An 18,370-nucleotide genomic window follows, 5' to 3' on the forward strand; every position below is an offset into this window, starting at 1 on the left:
TCATATATTTTCCCCTGGAACAGTATGTAAAACACACACAGTACGTTTCTGCCGAATAAATTTACTCGTTTTTTTGATAGGGTTTGAAGTTGGCATTTAAATATTCAAATGCAATTTAATCCATTAAATTTTAAGTTGATGGATTGAGAATTATGCACTGAAAATTCTTCTGTATCAAAACTGGGTGACCTTCATACTTGCATCTTCCGGATCCTTGGGAATTCTCTTTGTTTACGGGCAGTTACTGAAAAGCTGCAAAATGTGTTCCTATGAATTTATTTGGTGCTGCTCAATTCAGTCCTTCTCAGTGAAACTGCAGTTCTAAAATTCCACCCCTTGAGGGTACATTTCATATGTTAAAGTACGTGACTCAAAAATGCTGAAAATGCACTTCCGTAAATTTACCTTCATTGAAATCAGGGTATGAAATGTCATTAATGATTTCTTTGCCCCAGTGCTGACTGGTAAGGCTGAACCCCTTCTTCTACACTGGCTCAGGCTCCGACCCGTCTGAAATTTGTTGAGGAGCCTCATCACATTGTTTTCATGTTAACATTTCTTTTAAATAAGACACGAGCAGTTTATGTGCATTATTTGTCCCTCTACGTGTTGATTTCATCTACTCTCTAAGTCTAAAAGCGTAGCAGTTTCCTTAATAAAAATGAAAGATGCTTGAGGCCTTAGGAGTGCTTGGAGATGGGGACCCCAGGGCATGGGCATAGTTCTCAGACAAGGAAGGCAGAGTCCAAGCCCGATTCTCCTCCTCCAGCCTGCAAGCGTCCCGCTGCGAACTTCCAAATACGGAGGGAGCATCCACCCTCTCGCTGCCGCACAAAGATGTTAAAATGTATCACAGATGGTCAGGAAGCAGCTAAGCCACGCCCTACCGTGCCCCACCCGTGAGCCGAGATGAACCAAGTGCCTTGGCTGAGATCGGCAATGGCAGGCAGGCGTAGAAAACGGAGCCCGCGATTGGGACAGAGGGAGTTGGTGGTTTGGCAAGACAGTCGGGAGTCCAGTCTAAGTGGAAGGTTGTGGTTGTCCTGCTGGCACAAGGCAAAGGCAAGCAGCCATCAGGGGAACAGGTGAGAACTAGGAAGACCTGAATTCCCAAGGGCAAAGTCATAAGGCGATGGGACATTTAAAAATCTGGCCTGGTGGTGAGAAAACAAGAGAAACTCAACAATTAGAGCAGCAAAGTAACTGAAATCGTGAATGACCAGGATATGCCCCCCCCCCCAAGGAAACCTTAATCCTGAGGATTACGGGTTTTAAGATCAGACACACTAGGGTTTAAATTTTAGCCCCACCAATTAAGAGCAGAGTGATTTGGAGCTAGATGTTTAATCTTTCGTTCTCTGTAAAATGGGAACAGTATCACTCACTCACAGTAGTTTTGAGCAGATAAAATGAAATAATGTAAGTCCATGCTTAGCACTCAGTGCTTGGCCCGTGGCAAGCATTTGATCAATGGTAACCATTTTAATAATCATTTGTCATAGACTTTTATGTTTCTTGGTACATGCACAGCTTGGGGCACACAAGGAAAATTTGATTTGGGGTTCATCCAATAAGAAGGGACTTAAGAGGTCGGACCTTAACTATACTTATCTTCATGACCAAATTGGTACCACCGTGATAACTTTATAGGAATGCTAAACAGTGACTGTAGACCATGCTGACCACAGACCAGACCATCTGGCCCAGTCCAATGTTTCGATGAAGTTTTATCATTTATTCAGATTATCATCTATTCAATTATAGCTGAGGGCGTTTAGTTAATATTGTCACATTTCTAACTTGTTTTGAAAAGCCTCATTAGTTACTGGTAGCGTCCATCCAAAGGGAAAAAAAGGAAGGGAACAGAGAGATGGGGAAATTGTGACATGATTTAGAAATTTTAAGATCCCAACCTAAATGAGAAAAGCAATATCGGAAATAGCACCCAATATGGATTCATCTTTCCTTAGCTCTAAACCTATTTCACATTCTTTGTTCATGCTGAATTACATCCTCTTCCCGTGTCCTTACAAGAGCCACTTGTCTGATCCCTGAAATAAGGAGACCATTATGACTAGCCTCATTGCTGTCTTAGATGTATTTTTAAAGATGTTAAGAAATAAAATTCACTTAAGACGTTATGCATTCCTCATGTAAGTATTCCGTTCCCGTTTTTTCACATATCGTTGATTTCAAAATGTGCTACCTTTTTACATCAGTCATTAATCTTATTTCCGTTCACAATGTAAAAAAAGAAAACTAAACTTCCCAGATGGTCTGTAATGTTTTCCTGTGAAATTAACACCTACTTCACAGTTGTGGGTGCCCGTCAAGGCCCTGTCTCCTCTTCCTCAGCGTTTCCTCGGTACCTTGTTCAGGCTGAGTTGATGCCTAAGACTGTGCTAAATACACACATGGGAACAGGGGAATTCTGGAGAGGAGCCAGCTGCATTAGAAGACCTGGCAGTTTAGAGAGATTACTTACACACGTGTCTCCTCTGTGGGCTTGGGGTCTGCATACCACCCTTTATTTCAGTCCGATTACTACTGTAACTTGTCCTCCTCCTCATCATCCTCATCAACAACAAAAACCATCTGTCAGATAAGTACCAGTCGTCCATTATTTGCATTCTTCCCTTCTTAATGCTCCTGGATGGTCAAGTGTTTATAAATCAAGTGGCTAATTTAAGATACATGTGCTCTCATACTGCAAGTCATCCTGGAAGCATCAGGTTATTTTTACTGTTGAAAATTTGTAGATGTCATTTATTTAAATAGGCCTGGGTTTTTTTTTTTTCCTTCCTGACAGTATTGACCCTCTGTGGTCTTGTACACAGCAAATGCAGTTGAATGAAGTCATTTGATAATTCAAATAAAATCATTCCATTGTGGAAATCTCCTGGTTTCATTTTTTTAAAAAATTTTTATTGAAGTATAACAAACATTCAGAAAAATGTATGTATCCTAAGGAGGCCACTTGTTGATTTTTCACAAATCAAGAACACCCTTGTAACCTGCACACAGTTCAAGAAACAGAACATCAGCATCTTAGTCTGATGCTCTCCGTCGCTCCCCACTCCCACATCGGTGACCTATTGCAACGTCTAACAGCTTAGCTTAGTATTGCCTGCTTTTATTCCTTATATAAACTGATCAACGTTGTGTTTACACAATTTAACCATATTGTTGCATATAGTTGTATTCCATTCATTTCCATTGTTATATAGTATCCCACTGTAATCTACAATTTACTTTTTCTATTTCTACTCTTAATGGGCATCTTGATCGTTGCTTTAGATGAAAAAATCCCCTATGCAAGGTTGACAGTTGGTTACGCTTTTTTAACTGATGCACAACACAGATTTTAGAAGGTTTTCTTGATATATTATCAAACATTTTTAAATGGAAAAAAAATGGATAATTGGATAAAGGATGGTAGAAGGGCAGGGAGAAAAGGAACTAACATTTATTTTCCCACTGTGTCAGAAATTATAGTAGGAGTGTTGTTGTTGTTTTTAATTGTGGAGAAAAACACATAGCATAAAATTTACCATCTTAACCATTTTCAAGTGTACAGTTCATTAGTGTTAAGTATAGTCGCATTGTTGTGAAAAGATCTCCAGAACTTTTTCATCTTGTAAAACTAAAACTCTGTTCCCATTAAATAACTTCCCCTATCCCCCGCCCCCCAGCCCCTGGCCACCACCATTCTACCTTCTGTTTCTATAAATTTGGCTCCTCTAAGTACCTCATATAAGTGAAATCATACGGTATTTGTCTTCTACTGACTTATTTCACTGTGCCTATTTCAATTAGCATGATGTCATCAAGGTTTATCCATGTTGTAGCATGTATCAGAATGTCCTTCCTTTTCAAAACTGAATAATATTTCATTGTATGTACCACATTTTGTTTATCCACTCATCTGTTAATGGACGTTTGGATTGGTTCTACCTCTTGGCTATTCTGAATAGTGCTGCTTATGAACCTAGGTGTGCAGATATCTCTTCACGACCCTGTTTTCAATTCCTTCGGATATAGACCCAGAAGTGGGATTTCTGGATCACATGGTAGTTCTACTTTTCATTCTTTTAAAAATCTGTGCAGTGTTTTCCATAGCAGTTGCTCCATTTTACAATCTCGCCAGCAGTGCGCAAGCATTCCAGTTTCTCCAGATCCTCACCAACGCTTATTTTGTTTTTTGAAACTAGCCATCCTAATGGGTGTGTGCGTGGTAGGAATTTTACACATGATCTCTTTTTTAATTCTTAACAAACAGGCTTCAAAGTGTAGGTACCAATTTTACAGCAAGGACATCTTGACACAAGAACCTTCCATAAAAGAAAAGGCTGGGATTCTGATCCAGGTGGTCCTGAAGTTGACAATGGGGTTTTTATTCTTAAAGTTCCACGCAGTCACAAAACCAACCCAGCTCTTTTGTTCTGAGCTACAAGGTTTATAAGATTAAGGGCTATACAAGATTGCCTGACTTTAAATATGAAATAAGAGGTTGAGGTTTAGAACAGGAGTTCTCACAGTGTGGTCTCAAGGCCAGTAGCATTAGTACTGCTGGGAACTTGTTATAAATGTGAGTTCTCAGGTCCCACCCCGGACCTGCTGAGTCAGAAACTCTGGAAGTGGGGACAGCAGTCTGTTTCAGCTAGGTCTCCCGAGGATGCTGATGTGTGATCGGGTTAGAGCACCACTGGGCTTAAATCATTAGACAAATACCTAAACTGCTGTCTGATAACCTTTACACTGTTGCCAGACAGGAAACGTACATGTTGAGCACTTTGAGGTTTCCAGGGCAACCTGATACGGTAAATCTGCATTTTAGGCTTCATACTCCAATTTTCAGAAAAGTATTGGATTAGCCCAATTGTAATGCTGCTGAAACCATCCATTTGGAGGTTCAGCCAGACTCCAACCGATCAGAGCTGCTTCTGAACAAACGGCCACCTGGGACCAGTCATCCTAGCCAGGAAGGCCACACCCAGCTCAGCATTTATCTGTTATTTGCTGGGATTTTCATCCCAACCCACATCCGAGTGCCCACTTTTTGTCTCACTTTACAGTGGGTCTAGAATGAAGGGCCTGAAATAAGAGGAGACAGAAGTGGAAACAAACACGCACAAACAGTCCCTGTATCGACGTCAGGAGGGTATTCCATGGCCCTCTCAGGCACAGCCCCAGCCCCAGAATATGGAATCTAAAAAAGCCTAATTCATCGAAGCAGAGACAATGTTGGCTGCCAAAGGCTGAGGAAGCGGGAAATGAGGAGATGCCGGTCAAAGTGCACAGACTTCCAGTTAGAAGATGAATAAGTTTGGGGATCTAATGGTGACTATAGTTAACAATATTGTGTTTATACTTGAAAGTTGCTGAGAGAGTAGAGTTTAAATGTTCTCAACACACACACACAAATGGTAATTACGTAGGCTGATGGAGGTATTCACTAACTTTATTCCTAACATATAAGTGTATGAAGGCATCACTTGTCACACATGAAACTTACACAATATTACATGCCAATTATATCTCAATAAAGCTGAGAAAGAAAAAAGTATTCAAATCTGCTTCAGGATGTTACTAGAAATTCAAGCCTAGAAACCACATTTAAACTGAAAATACGTGCTGGCTGAAGTTATCTGTGTACAGTAGGTTCCAATAATTTGACGATCCTCAGAAACATCTTTCCTGCGTGTCTACTGTTAGCAAGGAGGCATAAAGACAATCAGCGTTCCCCTGTGCTCTTCCAGAGACACATCCGTACACTCTTGACAGTCGCAAGGCTTTGAACGATGATGTAAGTCAGCAGTGATGTGCAAGAATTTGGAAGCTTGCCCGTACCACAATGAATCATGAATGCTTCTACTCCTCATGTTAAGACATGGCAATGTTATGTTACAATATCTGAGACTTGGTTTATCTTAAACATTAACTCTTGTGATAAAAGTTGATCAATAACCTCATTTTCTCCACTTCCTGCCCAAATCAATATATACGTCTCCTTTAAGGAAAGGAGACTGCACACAAAGTTTATCCTATGGTTTTAACTTACCTCAACCTAAAAGAAGGAACCAATCACCTACTCCAATGTCACTGATTTTGTTTCTTTGTGCTCTTGTAAATGAATAAATCACGGTGCTTCCACTTTGCAAGTAAACGTTTTATCATTGATTAATTCTCAGGGGCTGATTGACTTGCATTTACTAAAAGACCCAATATATTGATTTTCAGAACGTGTAAACTGCAAAACAAGAAAATTATGTCCATGTGTGTAACTTTTATTCAGTATACAGAATATTAAATTATATATTCATTCCAATCTTACAACCCCCCCAAAGGAAATCCAATGTTCAGATCTCTAAAACAGAAGGTACATGAAAATACTACTAATTATATTTCTGGTTTTCATGAAATTAAAAAAAAATCTGTTCTGTAGATGTTAGCCAGGATTTTTTATGAATACAGCTGCTATTTTTATATAGAGTCCTTGATAGTACGTACTTAACTTGCCTTCAGCAATTAATGGAAGCATTTCCCACCCAATCACAGTGTCGCATTTGCTTACCTACCTTCCAAACCTTACTCTGCTGCTTCAGTGGGTATTGTATTTCCTACCCCACTCCAAGCCTAGATGAAGACCAGAAAGATCAAGCGAAAATTCCCTGACTCTTTCAGAGCAAGAAAATCCGTCAGTGAAATGGGCCTTTCCGTGTTTATGCTTACAATTCTCCCCAAAAAGAGTTGAAAGATCAACCTAATACTTTTACTTTTTAAGTAACAACAAGCCTTAATATGTATTAACATACTACCAATATGGTAATAAAATAAAGTTATTAGTAACAATGAAATAGAATTAGAAAACCTGCTCAGAAATGCTTCTCATTCAAAATGTGTGCTATCCATACCTAGGCTTGCTTCCTTCTGTGATAAAGGAAAAAAATAATTAAGAAAATAAATGTATAATAAATAAATGTTTTTTAAATGATACAGATACACAGGTACTTAGAAATGTCATTCTGGCTCTTGCAATTGGAATTTAGCTAGTTGTGAACTTGGGGAGTTAACATTCACTTACAATAATGAAGATTAATAAGCAAGGAGTGAACATTTTAGTTCACTTATAAAACAGCTTAATCATCCAAAGGGAAGAAAAGAGCTAGTTAATGTGCTTTTCACAACATATATAATTATAATATGGCTTACGGAAGTGCTTTGCAAACTTTAGTGAGTGTGAGTATTACCTGAAGGGGTTTTTAAAATGTGGATTCATGGATCCCTTCCCCAGAGATTCTAAACCAGTAAAGTCCAGGATGGAGCCCAGAAAAATGTATTTTTAATACCTGATAGCACTCTCAGGAAAACCCTATAAAATTGGAATTCAGATCACTCTTTGAGAAATACCAATTTAAGATGATAAATGCATTTATTATTGCACCTGAACCCACTGAATTATCAGATAAAATGCCCATCTTAGCCCATCTTTCAGATACTTTATATCACTTCGCTAGAGTACCAAAGTAGACAGCCTTTAAAGGGCTGCTAATAAGAGTCACAGTTTGTTCATTCCAGGCACTATTTTTCTCATCTTGGCTGCTAAAAATTGTCTCATAGCTTTTAGACTTCACAGGTCTTTAAAGGTCATGTGGACTTGGAATTGTTTTTTAACTTTTCGTTAATTTTTAGTCTTTAAAATTGCCATTTAATGTTGTCTCATCTTAAAATAAAATGTAATCACAGTAGCTATTGTCTGTTTCTCTTTGGTTTCTAGGGAAGACGAGGAAAACCAGGGCCTCCAGGAAAACCAGGGCCTCCAGGACCACCTGTGAGTAAACAGTAGGGTATTTCATCAGAGTCCCTCTGTACTGCTGCGTGTTCATCTAAAGGTTATCTGAATCCCCTGTAGATAATCATTTCCATCTTTCCACTGTTTAACATGGTTGTTCTCCCTACACCTCCCACCACCACCAACCAAGAGATCAGGGAGGCTGGTGGCCGGCTGCCCCTCCTGCCCCCTTCATTCCTGGACAGGAGCAAGTGTACTGCCTGCGTGGGCGCCCCAAGCCGAGTCCCAGATCAGCGAATCCTGTGCTGAACCCACCTGAGCCCCATCTCCTCAATTTCTTAACATCCAGGCTGGTGGTCAGTCAGACATCTGGGGAAGCATGCCTCCTTTTCTTGACACAGCTATTTTGCTAGTAGAATTTCATAGAATAGTGTTGCTAAAGAGAGCCATAAGGATCATGTAGCCAAGTAGCTGATCTCATCCTTTATCCCAGGCTTCTAGAGGAAGTGTGCCATTTCTTGTGGTTGTGCTAACTCTTCAACCCACTAGAGTCTGGTTTATGTCCAAGTTACTCCGCCGGCCCTGCATTCTCTATGATCACCAATATCTCTGAGTCACGAGATTCCCTGAGTGCCTTTCAGGCTTCACCTTATTTCACTGCTGTATAGGAACTGACGCTGTTGACTGTTCTATCCCTGAAACTCTCTATTCTCTTGGTTCATTAACGCTGATCGTTTTCTCCTACCTTTGAGGCCATCCTTTTTGTCTCCTTCCGTAAAGCTGTTCCCCCTTCCCTTATTTATATGTTGTATGGTTTAAAGAATCCCAGTCGTCTCTTTCCACCCAGACATTCCTCCTGAGTTCCAGGCTCCTACACCCCACGGCCTGCTCAGTATCTCCACTTGGAGGTCTCCTGTGTACTACAAACATAGCCTGTCCAAAACTAAACTCTAAAAATGATCCTAGATTTTTTTTTTCCTCTCTCTCATCCTCCACATCCAAATAGTTCCTAAATCTTGTCAATTCTACTTCCCATTAGCTCTCATTCCTCGTGCCACCGCCTTATTTAGGCCCTTATCAATTTGTATCTATATGTTTGTAGCCTTCTCCCAGCTGTCTCATTGCCTCTACCTTCTACAAGTGGGGTAATATTTCTAAATCATAACTCTGATCACGTAGCTCTTTGGTTGAAAACTCTTTAATAACTTCCCTTTCCTTCCAGATGGATTCCATATCTTCTACAGCCATTCTAGTCCCTTCAAAGTTTGTCCTTCTCCTGTCTTTGTCTATCCTCCTCTGTGCCCTTTCTTCTTTTGCAACCTGTAGTGTCATCTTCCGTTACGATCTCAAAATGCCGCACGTTGCAAATGTTCTCCCCAAGGCCCAGGTGAGCTCCCCCACCTGCAGGACGCAGCGCAGACCCCAGGTCTCCCACGAAGCCCTTGCCGGTGCTCTCAGCACAGCACGAGAGGTGTCATTCTCCGCAATCCTGTGAGCTTATGCCTCCTGCAGACAGAGCACATTGTTTTGTGACTCTTATTTTCCTTGTCTTTCTGACCACTGCCCTGTGAATATTTCTTGAACCTCTATTTTATCATCATTGTCTAGCACAGTTTCTGGCATGTAGCATGTAATTATTAATTATTTAATGAATGAGTCAACAAATGAATATACTTCACAGATGAGAAAATGAAGACGGGAAAATAAGTGACTTTTTAAAGGCCAGAGCCACCTGCACCACCACTAGAGGGCTCTAGACTGAGCCCCTTAGGAATCACTTAGGGTGTGGCCACATGCCAAAGGTGAACAAGATTGCTGCTCTGTCAGTGATTTCATTTCATCCATTTAGCCGTTCAAGTAAATTGTTCTCTTAGCAATGTACTGGTGTCAGTTGATACTGGTTATGAAACAACTGGGGGGGGAAATGGCATAAATTGGGCATCCTGGAATCCAGTCTTTAAAGGAATCAGCTCTGTTGATTTTTATCCCAAATTTTCTGGCAGAAGAGAGAACTCATTGTAGGATTTTTGGTAATTGTCTCATGCTATAAACAAGAAAAGCTGGTACAAGCTAACAGGCAAGATTAGACTTTCACATAGTTTTCTAAATGCATGATGCTGCTTTCAAGACAAGATAATTGTTGTCTCAGAGGAAGAATTTGAATGATGAAGGCCTTTATGACAGGCTTGCCAAATGTCTAGGAGAGAAGAGGATTACACCACATCCTGGAATGAGTCCTCAGCTATAGATCAAATGAGTTTACTGAAGAATTTAGAAGATTAAGAAATATGCGACCATATGAAAGAGTTTATAATATTCAATTCCACAGGTTTGGATTGCCAGAGTGTTTGGGGGAGAGAGGTACTTATTTTATTTCAAGTATTAGATTTAGAATTTAAACTCAGCTATGGGTCTGATACACAGTGTACATTAAATCCTGAGTACACGGTATTTAAAAGAAAAGTGGTTTATTTTGTAATATAATAAAATACCAATTTGTTAGACTACACAAAAAAGGGGGAAATTCTATGCAAAAAAGCAAAGGGTTTTATTCATAGGTCAGCTCTTCTTCAAAAAGAAGTATTAGACTATATCATCAGCTCATTTTTGTATAAGAATTGTGGTTTATGGAAACTCTTTGTCTTTTTGATTCTGGTCTAACTCCTCTAGTTGATTAAATATCTTTTGTCTGATACAAGTATTATCAAAACTCTATCTTGGGGTACATTTTTCATCAGCTTTTGTATTTTTTTAAGTTATTCACATAATAGATGACATGCATACCACCATACTGCAAAAAGTCCTTGTCATTCTTACAGGAGTTAGTTAAGGGAAGCATTGAAAAGAAAAGTGAAATACCTGGCTCCCCACATTCTTCTATGCCACCTTCATGTTTAATTTCCCTAAACATAATGTATTTTAGCAAGAGGACTGTTACTTCCCAAATGGTTAGAAATGAACAGAGTTCTTCAGAATCAGTCCTTTCAAGATCATGTTAACTAACATTTTAAGAAAATGAGCTTATACAAAAATCAGCCTGCTCCTAATTCACATCATTTAATAGTTTCACAAACTATTAAACATTTATTTAAGGCCTACTATGTGCCTAACAGTGTTGGGAGCTAGGCTTGCAAAAATGGATATGATGTGGCCCTTGCCCTTCAAGTATTTAAGTTTAACTCACAGAAAATGTGAATTTTCTGGAAGAGGAAGAATACTTAGAAAAGATAATGCCAGGGTGGTTTTCTTCTGGAATTGACAACTGAAGCATAAAGGTTGAGCCTTAGAAACAAGGAGGAATCCCTGCTCCTCATGACACATGGCTGAGCCCGGAGGACATTATGCTGAGTGAAATAAGCCAGTTCACCAAAAGACAAAGACCGCATGTCCACTTAATGAGGTTTCTAAAATGGTCAGACTTATGGAAACAGAGAACACATAGGGACGGGAGTACTGGGGAGTGTTATTCCACGGGTATAAAGTTTCAGTTAGGCAGGATGATTACATCCCAGAGATCTGCCCTACGACATAGTGCCTGTAGGTAGCCATACAGTATTGTGCATTTCAAAACCTGTTAAGAGGGTAGATTTCATGTTAGGTGTTCTTACCACACACAGGCACACACTAAGGGACACAAGGAAAGTCCGGGAGGTGCTGGGTATGTCAGTTACCTTGGTTGTGGTGATGAGATCACAGGTGTTTGCATCTGTCCAAACTCATCACATTGTACACATTAAATACGTGCAGTTCTTTGTGTCTCCCTTATACCTCAATAAAGCTGTTTCTGTAAAAGTTGAGAAGGTCTGTCCAGTAAAGCAAATAGAGGGGAAGGAGAGAGCAAGCTAGGAGCTGCTGACAGAGGAAAGCAGCCTGAACAAAAGCATGAGTGCTGAGCCCCGGGGAGTAGGGCAGGCGGCGGCCAGACAGCTCTGACCACAGCACTGACAAGTCGGGTCCAGCCCGGGCAGCACCCTGGCAGAACTGCTGTGAGCTCCACATGTCCCAAGAAGCCAGGACAATCTGTGAAGAGCTCTGAGTGGAGAGTCCCAGGGCCAGATTTCCTGATAGGTCTCTCTAGTGGCACAGTAGTTGGATTGCTGAGAGAGAGTGAGATCCATTACAGCTATCATAGTATTTACTAGTCATTTGTATTTTATTACAACTGACATAGAGCTTAAGAGACGTCCCCCTTTACTTGTGGGCATTTTTAGATCAAAATGTTATTGTTTTTTATTTGTCTTCTTCCACTTTGTACCTTATGTGAGATGAGCCCTCCCCCCTTCACAACAGGAAGGAAGGTAACAAGAGAAAGAAGGAAAGGTTGGTGGGCACCAAGATCCTTCCGACTGAGATTGGGAGAAGGTGTCTGACTCACCCTACTGGCTGGCGTCTGAGATTCCTAAAGCATGTGTTAGAATGTCTTATGACAGTGTGAACTATAAAAAAATAGTAATTTTCTCTCTTACCAAGCAATAATTAAATAATACATAACGTCCCTCAAATGAGTGAATAGTATAGCATATAATTTTACTATATTATGTTTGAGCAATTAGCCTTCAGAAAAGCTAAGGGAAAATTTTTTTATTGATTTACTCTGACCAGTGGGATTGTCTGAAAAGAACCAAGGAATAGGAGTTTTTAGGAGGCATGGATCCTTTGATAACAGCATACTTTGCTCAGTTTCTTCAAGAAAATGTTCTCCCCTTCAGGGCTTTAGAGATGTTCCCTACATCAAAAGTAGTATTGTTTTTCAGGGGAGTGTCAGTGAAGATTTAAAAAAAATAGAAGAAAGAAATCTTTAATGGCCTGAAGCAACTCAAATAATTGAAACATTTTAACCAACCATTCTATTTGTGATTGTTTGTTCTGAAGCCAAATTTGTCTTTCCTCACTTTCTTAAGAAACATTTGTACCAAAAAGATTAGTTGTTTACAAAGAATAATTTCCCACAACTTTGTGTGTGTGGAAGGACAATCTTTTTCACCCTGAGAGAGTACATTCTCTAGGGGAAAGAATCTAATAAAGGAATATTTACTAAAAGTAGATCTTTGAACTAATGTTATTAGATTTTCTTTATGAATTAATGTTTCATCAAAGTCATATATATTACTCCAATTTAGCTTCCCAAACTTAATAGCAATTTTTCCTCTCTTTGAGGAAGGTTTAGTTGAAACTTAGACACATGTAATCTGCATACATAAGATTATTCTTATTGAGATGCTGGTAATTGAGGGGCAACTAACTGGTCCACAGAGCTGACCACAACCCTTCATGATGAACGCACTTTTTATAAACTATTGGTCCAATTTCCTGTTAATAAGCAGAGCTGATCTTACCTCTACAAAGGGAAAAGCTGCCAAATTCCCCCAAGTAACTTCTGTCATCTTGTTTTGAATGAATATTCTTCATTGGAGGGAAACCATTAGGTAACAATGTCTTGGACTGATGATACCTGCAAATACACTAAGATTATGATTTTTTAAATTATTTATTTATTTATTTATTTTTGGCTGCGTTGGGTCTTCATTGCTGCACGCGGGCTTTCTCTAGTTGCAGTGAGCAGGGGCTACACTTCGTTGCGGTGCATGGGCTTCTCATTGCAGTGGCTTCTCATTGCAGAGCATGGGCTTTAGGCACACGGGCTCAGTAGTTGTGGCACGTGGGCTCAGTAGTTGTGGCTCGTGGTCTCTAGAGTGCAGGCTCAGTAGTTGTGGCGCACGGGCTTAGTTGCTCCGCGGCATGTGGGATCTTCCCCGACCAGGGCTCAAACCTGTGTCCCCTGCATTGGCAGGCAGATTCTTAACCACTGCGCCACCAGGGAAGCCCCTAAGATTACGATTGAGAGCAGTTTTCAGAGAGGAAGCACGAGAGCATTAAGCCTCTCCCTGGGGAAGGAAATAGCAGTAACTCCTGAGGAAACAGATTCCAAAGAGAGAGAAATGGACCGGGAGAGATGATTACAGCACTAGCTCTGTGTTCGGTGCTCCACTGCCAGCGCATTATGTAATCCTCACAACTATCACGAGAAGTAGAAATGATGCTCATTTTATAATAGGGTAAAGGATGCTTAGAAACGTCGAGTAACTTGCCCAAGATCACACAAGTATAAGTAGGGGTTGTAGACTTGAGACCCAGGAACGGACCGCTAAACCCACCTTTATTCTCTCACTCACTCTCCAGTAAAAATTTCTTTGTCTTTCAAGCCTTCCAGTTATCTGAGTGGCATAAAGGAATGGAAAATAGTGGCCTTGTGTTAGGATGATGAGGCTTCGAGAGTCTCGAGACTTGAAATGCCTTAGTTTATTTCAGAGTATTCCAGGTTTTCATTCCTTTAGAAGGGAGAGCAGAGCAGCTGGCAATGAGGCGGAACAGGAGAGTTTAACTAATGAGCCATTAAAGGCGGCATGTCTTCGCCCACCCGTTTGACACCTGCTTCACTTCTCATTCATCATCACTGTAAACGTGTTTATTAAAAACCACATTAATTGGAAAATGTGTTATTATTCCTTTCTGTTGCAGGCAGGGCCCTTGATTTCCTTTCTTTTTTTTTTTTTTTCTCTGGCATTGTTTTTGTGCACTGTTTCATTACTGCAGTAAGAGAATCGGGCAGTGGGCTCACATGTGTCACAGAAATTCACCTAATTTGTAATGTGGAACAGGAGCTCCCTCTACTGTTCCCACTGGAAAAGCTCTAGGAGAAGAATGACACTCTTCAGCCCTCGGGAGGCTGTCCAGGGTCTGGAGATTGTTCAGTGTTTGAGGCTTAATTATAAATCTACATGATTTTCAACGTTTATTTTCAGGATTTTGTTGCATCTTATGCTTATCCTGTATTTTAAATACAAATACTAGCTCATCAATAGTCAATTTCAATGTCAATTGGATGCCCTCTAGAAGTGAAAGCCCTTAGCTTCCTCTAAAATGCTGACTTATTGTAACACGCTGATAAAACTCTGCAGCGTGAGTTTTTGTGGGAGCTGACTCTGATGGAATTTACGCTTCTTTTCTAAAGCAACCATAAGATTTAAAACATATACAAACTTGTTGTTTCCATTTTCATTTTAATTTCAGTGTAGAACTTCTTTCACCTTTAATGCATGAGTCATTGCTCAGTCCTGAAGGTTATGGTTACAGAGCAGGGTACATGGTTAAAAGAGTGAATTTAGGATGTGAAATTGAATTCATTTATCCAACACATACTTACCTCGATCACCTAGCATGTGTTAATGACTATTACAAGCCTTGAGTATACAGTGGTTTATAAAAAAAACACCAACAAACAGACAAATTAAAGCTAAGGTCTCTACCTTCAGTAACTTACACTCTATCGTGTGTGGGGGCGGGGGGTGAGGGACCGATGGTGAAGAGGCAATTCCATAGGCAGACAAAACAATTTCAGCTTAATATGCAGTGCTACAGGGGAATAAACTGGGTAGCGTGAGAGTGGTTTGGAAGGAAGAGTTGTTGCCCTAGTTAAGGTGGTCCAGGTGGCATCTCTGAGCATCTAGGTGACGTTACTTGAGAAGGAGCCAGCCATGCGAGGCCCAGAGCAAGAACTTTCCAACCAGAAAGATCAGGAACTGCAAAGGGCCTGAGGTGGGAGAGAGGTTGCTGGGTTCAGTAAACAGAAAGGAGCTGGGAGAAGAGCAGTGCCAGAGGAGGCTTTGGAGCTGAGTGGCTTAGCCTTATGAGAGTGGAATCGGGGAGCCGGTGGGGAGAATAAGTGGCAAGGAAAATAATCAACTGGTCACATCTCCCTTTTCTAGGTCTTTGTCTGTGTTTTTATCTCAGGTGGTTAGATTTTTATTTTGATGTGATGAAATGATTATTCCTAATGATAATTCTGAAGGCAACATCGTTGTAGCATATCGTTTCTAGTCTTTGCATGGACAGGAAACAGACTTGTTTGCTGAGAAAACAAGGAAACAGACAAAGCTTTGACAGTTGCCCATTTCACTTCAGCCCAGCCTGAATCCAGGGGACACCATGTTTTTCCTTGGAGATGGAGAATCTCATCACATACAGGTCATTCTCTCTTCCCCACAGCTACACCTGAGGCTTCCTTTCTGATAGGCTGCAGGTTGAGATGAGCAGTTATAACTATGAAAGTCTATGCTCTGGAAACACCGTGGAACTAATGCCTTCCCACATCTGTGCCCTGTTATCCATCACTATCCCCACCTTTTCCGTCTTCATCTCCAGCCTTATTTCCTCTGCACTGAGGACCCACGGTGCAAAGTTAATGTTAGCAAGGCCCACCCCTAAGGGAAATTAGTCCCCCAGACACATTTTGGACTGCTCAATAAAGTGGATGACAAAAATGTCCAATTAAAACATTTGACTTCTTGCTAAAATACTCTGTGTGACTATGTGCATTTTGAGGACCATCATGTCTCAGTGGGAATCCAGTTCATAGTCTGAACATCCGTCTACAAGCCTTGAATTGATCAGGGTTTTCTGTTTCTCAGTTTTCCTTTCAGCAAAGAACTTTAGTCTCTTTGGTCTATTAACGGATAAAGGCCATGTACTGTACTGATATCTTCGGAGGAAAAGAACCTAACCATTTATCTGTGTCAACGGGAATAGTAATTTTATTCATAATAAAAATAAGATGACTTCCTTAGAGTTAAAAATAAAGATACCTAAGGCCTATAAAATGGAGGCCTGGCCAGTTAATCATTTTTATTACCACTCGTCCCCCACTGGGGCCATGGTCCCAGACAAAACAGCTGTTGCCAACATTACTAACATTCCAGTGTCACCTTGTGTGGCCACAGAATCCGTAGACATGCATGTGAGGCAGCTGGGGTCTCAGGTGGAGAATGTGAAAACCAGCACTTGGGTTCCACTCCCTAATTACTTCTCTTTTTTTCTCCCAATGAGCAGCAACAGTGAGACATTATTAGCCACTTTCTGAATGCCTGAGTTTTTTACTAATTATAGATACACTTGGGAAGAAAAGGATTTTATGTTCTTACAGCCAGTGACTCCTTTTCTTCATTTTGGGTCACGTTATTGAAACCAGCTGTTAAGACTTCTGAATGACAGACGTTGTGTATAGCAATGATGGGACAGAATATTTGAAATCCTTGATATATGGTCACCAAACTTGTTATTGGGCCAGTGCGTAGATTAAATGCTGTTTCTCTGTGGGAGGTAAACAGTAAGGTTTTAATAAATCTGATCGGCCTTTGAGAAATATTCAAAAAGGGAGACTTGTTTCCTAAATAATCTTATAATTTGTATTTGATGATATAGTTTACAAAAGTATCTCCATACGGCATTTTTAATTTTACCGCTGTATAACTCTGTGAAACAGGCAAGAAAAGATTATCTCCATTTTAACAATAAGAAAAGTCTGGGCCTCCAGAAGTAGGGGGCTTAGCTAAATCTATTCAGTCAGTTTTCTCTTCACAGCAGCTACAACCTGGTAGGAAATTGTTTCCATCAAAGGAGAGACTAAAAGATGTTATGTGAGTAGAGAAGCAACAAGTTTTCAGCATGATCCGGGGGACCTGAAACATGAGGGGAAATTCTGTAGAAAGTGAGACTCGAAGGGGCTTCAGTTATATCTGTAATTTCAGTAAAAAGTAAAGAGATCTAAAGTAAATATGGCCGATGGTTAGGACTTGACAGCATTGGATTGCGGATTCATGGGGATTTATCATATTATATTCTATACTTTCCAGCATGCTTGAAATATTCCAGATTTCTTTGACAAAACAGGAAAAGCATCCTGTGGGATGGACTGAGGTTAATATCACTAATTACTTCTTCACTGGCCTAGAGTGTCAGCGTCTTCTCTTTTGCCTGAAATCCTTTGTAGAATGGGGCAAAGTGTTTTAAAAATGAAATCATTCAGTATGTTTTTCTAGAACTTCCCTGAGTGTACCCTCTGTAACCGTGCAGTTCAGTTGAGCCAAGAAATGTCATTTGCAGATTTATCATGAGTATGACCTACAGATCAGAAAGAAACCTTGATGTCAGACGTTTGAGTTGAAAGTGGAGGCTCCAATCACCACAAAATAAAACCTCACTTTGCTTTTGTCCAGAGCTGTCCAGGATGTCCCCAGCCATTCGAGTTGTGTACATGCCCTTGGCCTCTACGTAACTTGGCAGCGTGTAAGCCAGTGCCATCAGCCTGGCTGTCTTAAGTCTCTGCGGTTTGCCTGGGAATCACATTTTCTGTGCATAGGAAGCGCTGTCATCCTACCAACACTTGTTTTTCTAAACGTTTTTATTTTATATTGGAGCATAGTTGATTAACAATGTTGTGTTAGTTTCAGGTGTACAGCAAAGTGATTCAGTTATACACATACATGTATCTATTCTTTTTCAGATTCTTTTCCCACTTAGGTTGTTACATCCTGTTGAGCACAGACGTAGAGAAGAATTTATGGTTACAGGGGTGGGCGGCAGAAATGGCAGGGGGAAGGGATAGTTAGGGAGTTTGGGATTGACATGTATCAACACTTTTAAAGAGAGTGAATATTATCAGTTACATAAGTGGAATCTCAAAGCATTGATAGCTGCAGGCTGTGTAAGCCAACCTCCCTTCAGATTTGAGAGGTGTATTGA

At 40.4% G+C, this 18,370-nt stretch overlaps 1 protein-coding gene across 1 annotated transcript in view; it reads left to right on the plus strand.

Moving 5' to 3' along the window:
* COL19A1 (collagen type XIX alpha 1 chain) overlaps positions 1-18,370 on the plus strand; it is a 361,076-nt gene that overhangs the window by 245,499 nt on the left and 97,207 nt on the right. Inside the window, exon 15 of the mRNA XM_068550858.1 lies at positions 7,778-7,831. Within this exon, the coding sequence (XP_068406959.1) occupies positions 7,778-7,831 (54 nt within the window). The remainder of the gene's footprint in view (positions 1-7,777; positions 7,832-18,370) is intronic.

The sequence above is a fragment of the Eschrichtius robustus genome, chromosome 9, assembly GCF_028021215.1.
Source record: "Eschrichtius robustus isolate mEscRob2 chromosome 9, mEscRob2.pri, whole genome shotgun sequence".
Taxonomy (NCBI): Eukaryota; Metazoa; Chordata; class Mammalia; order Artiodactyla; family Eschrichtiidae; genus Eschrichtius; species Eschrichtius robustus.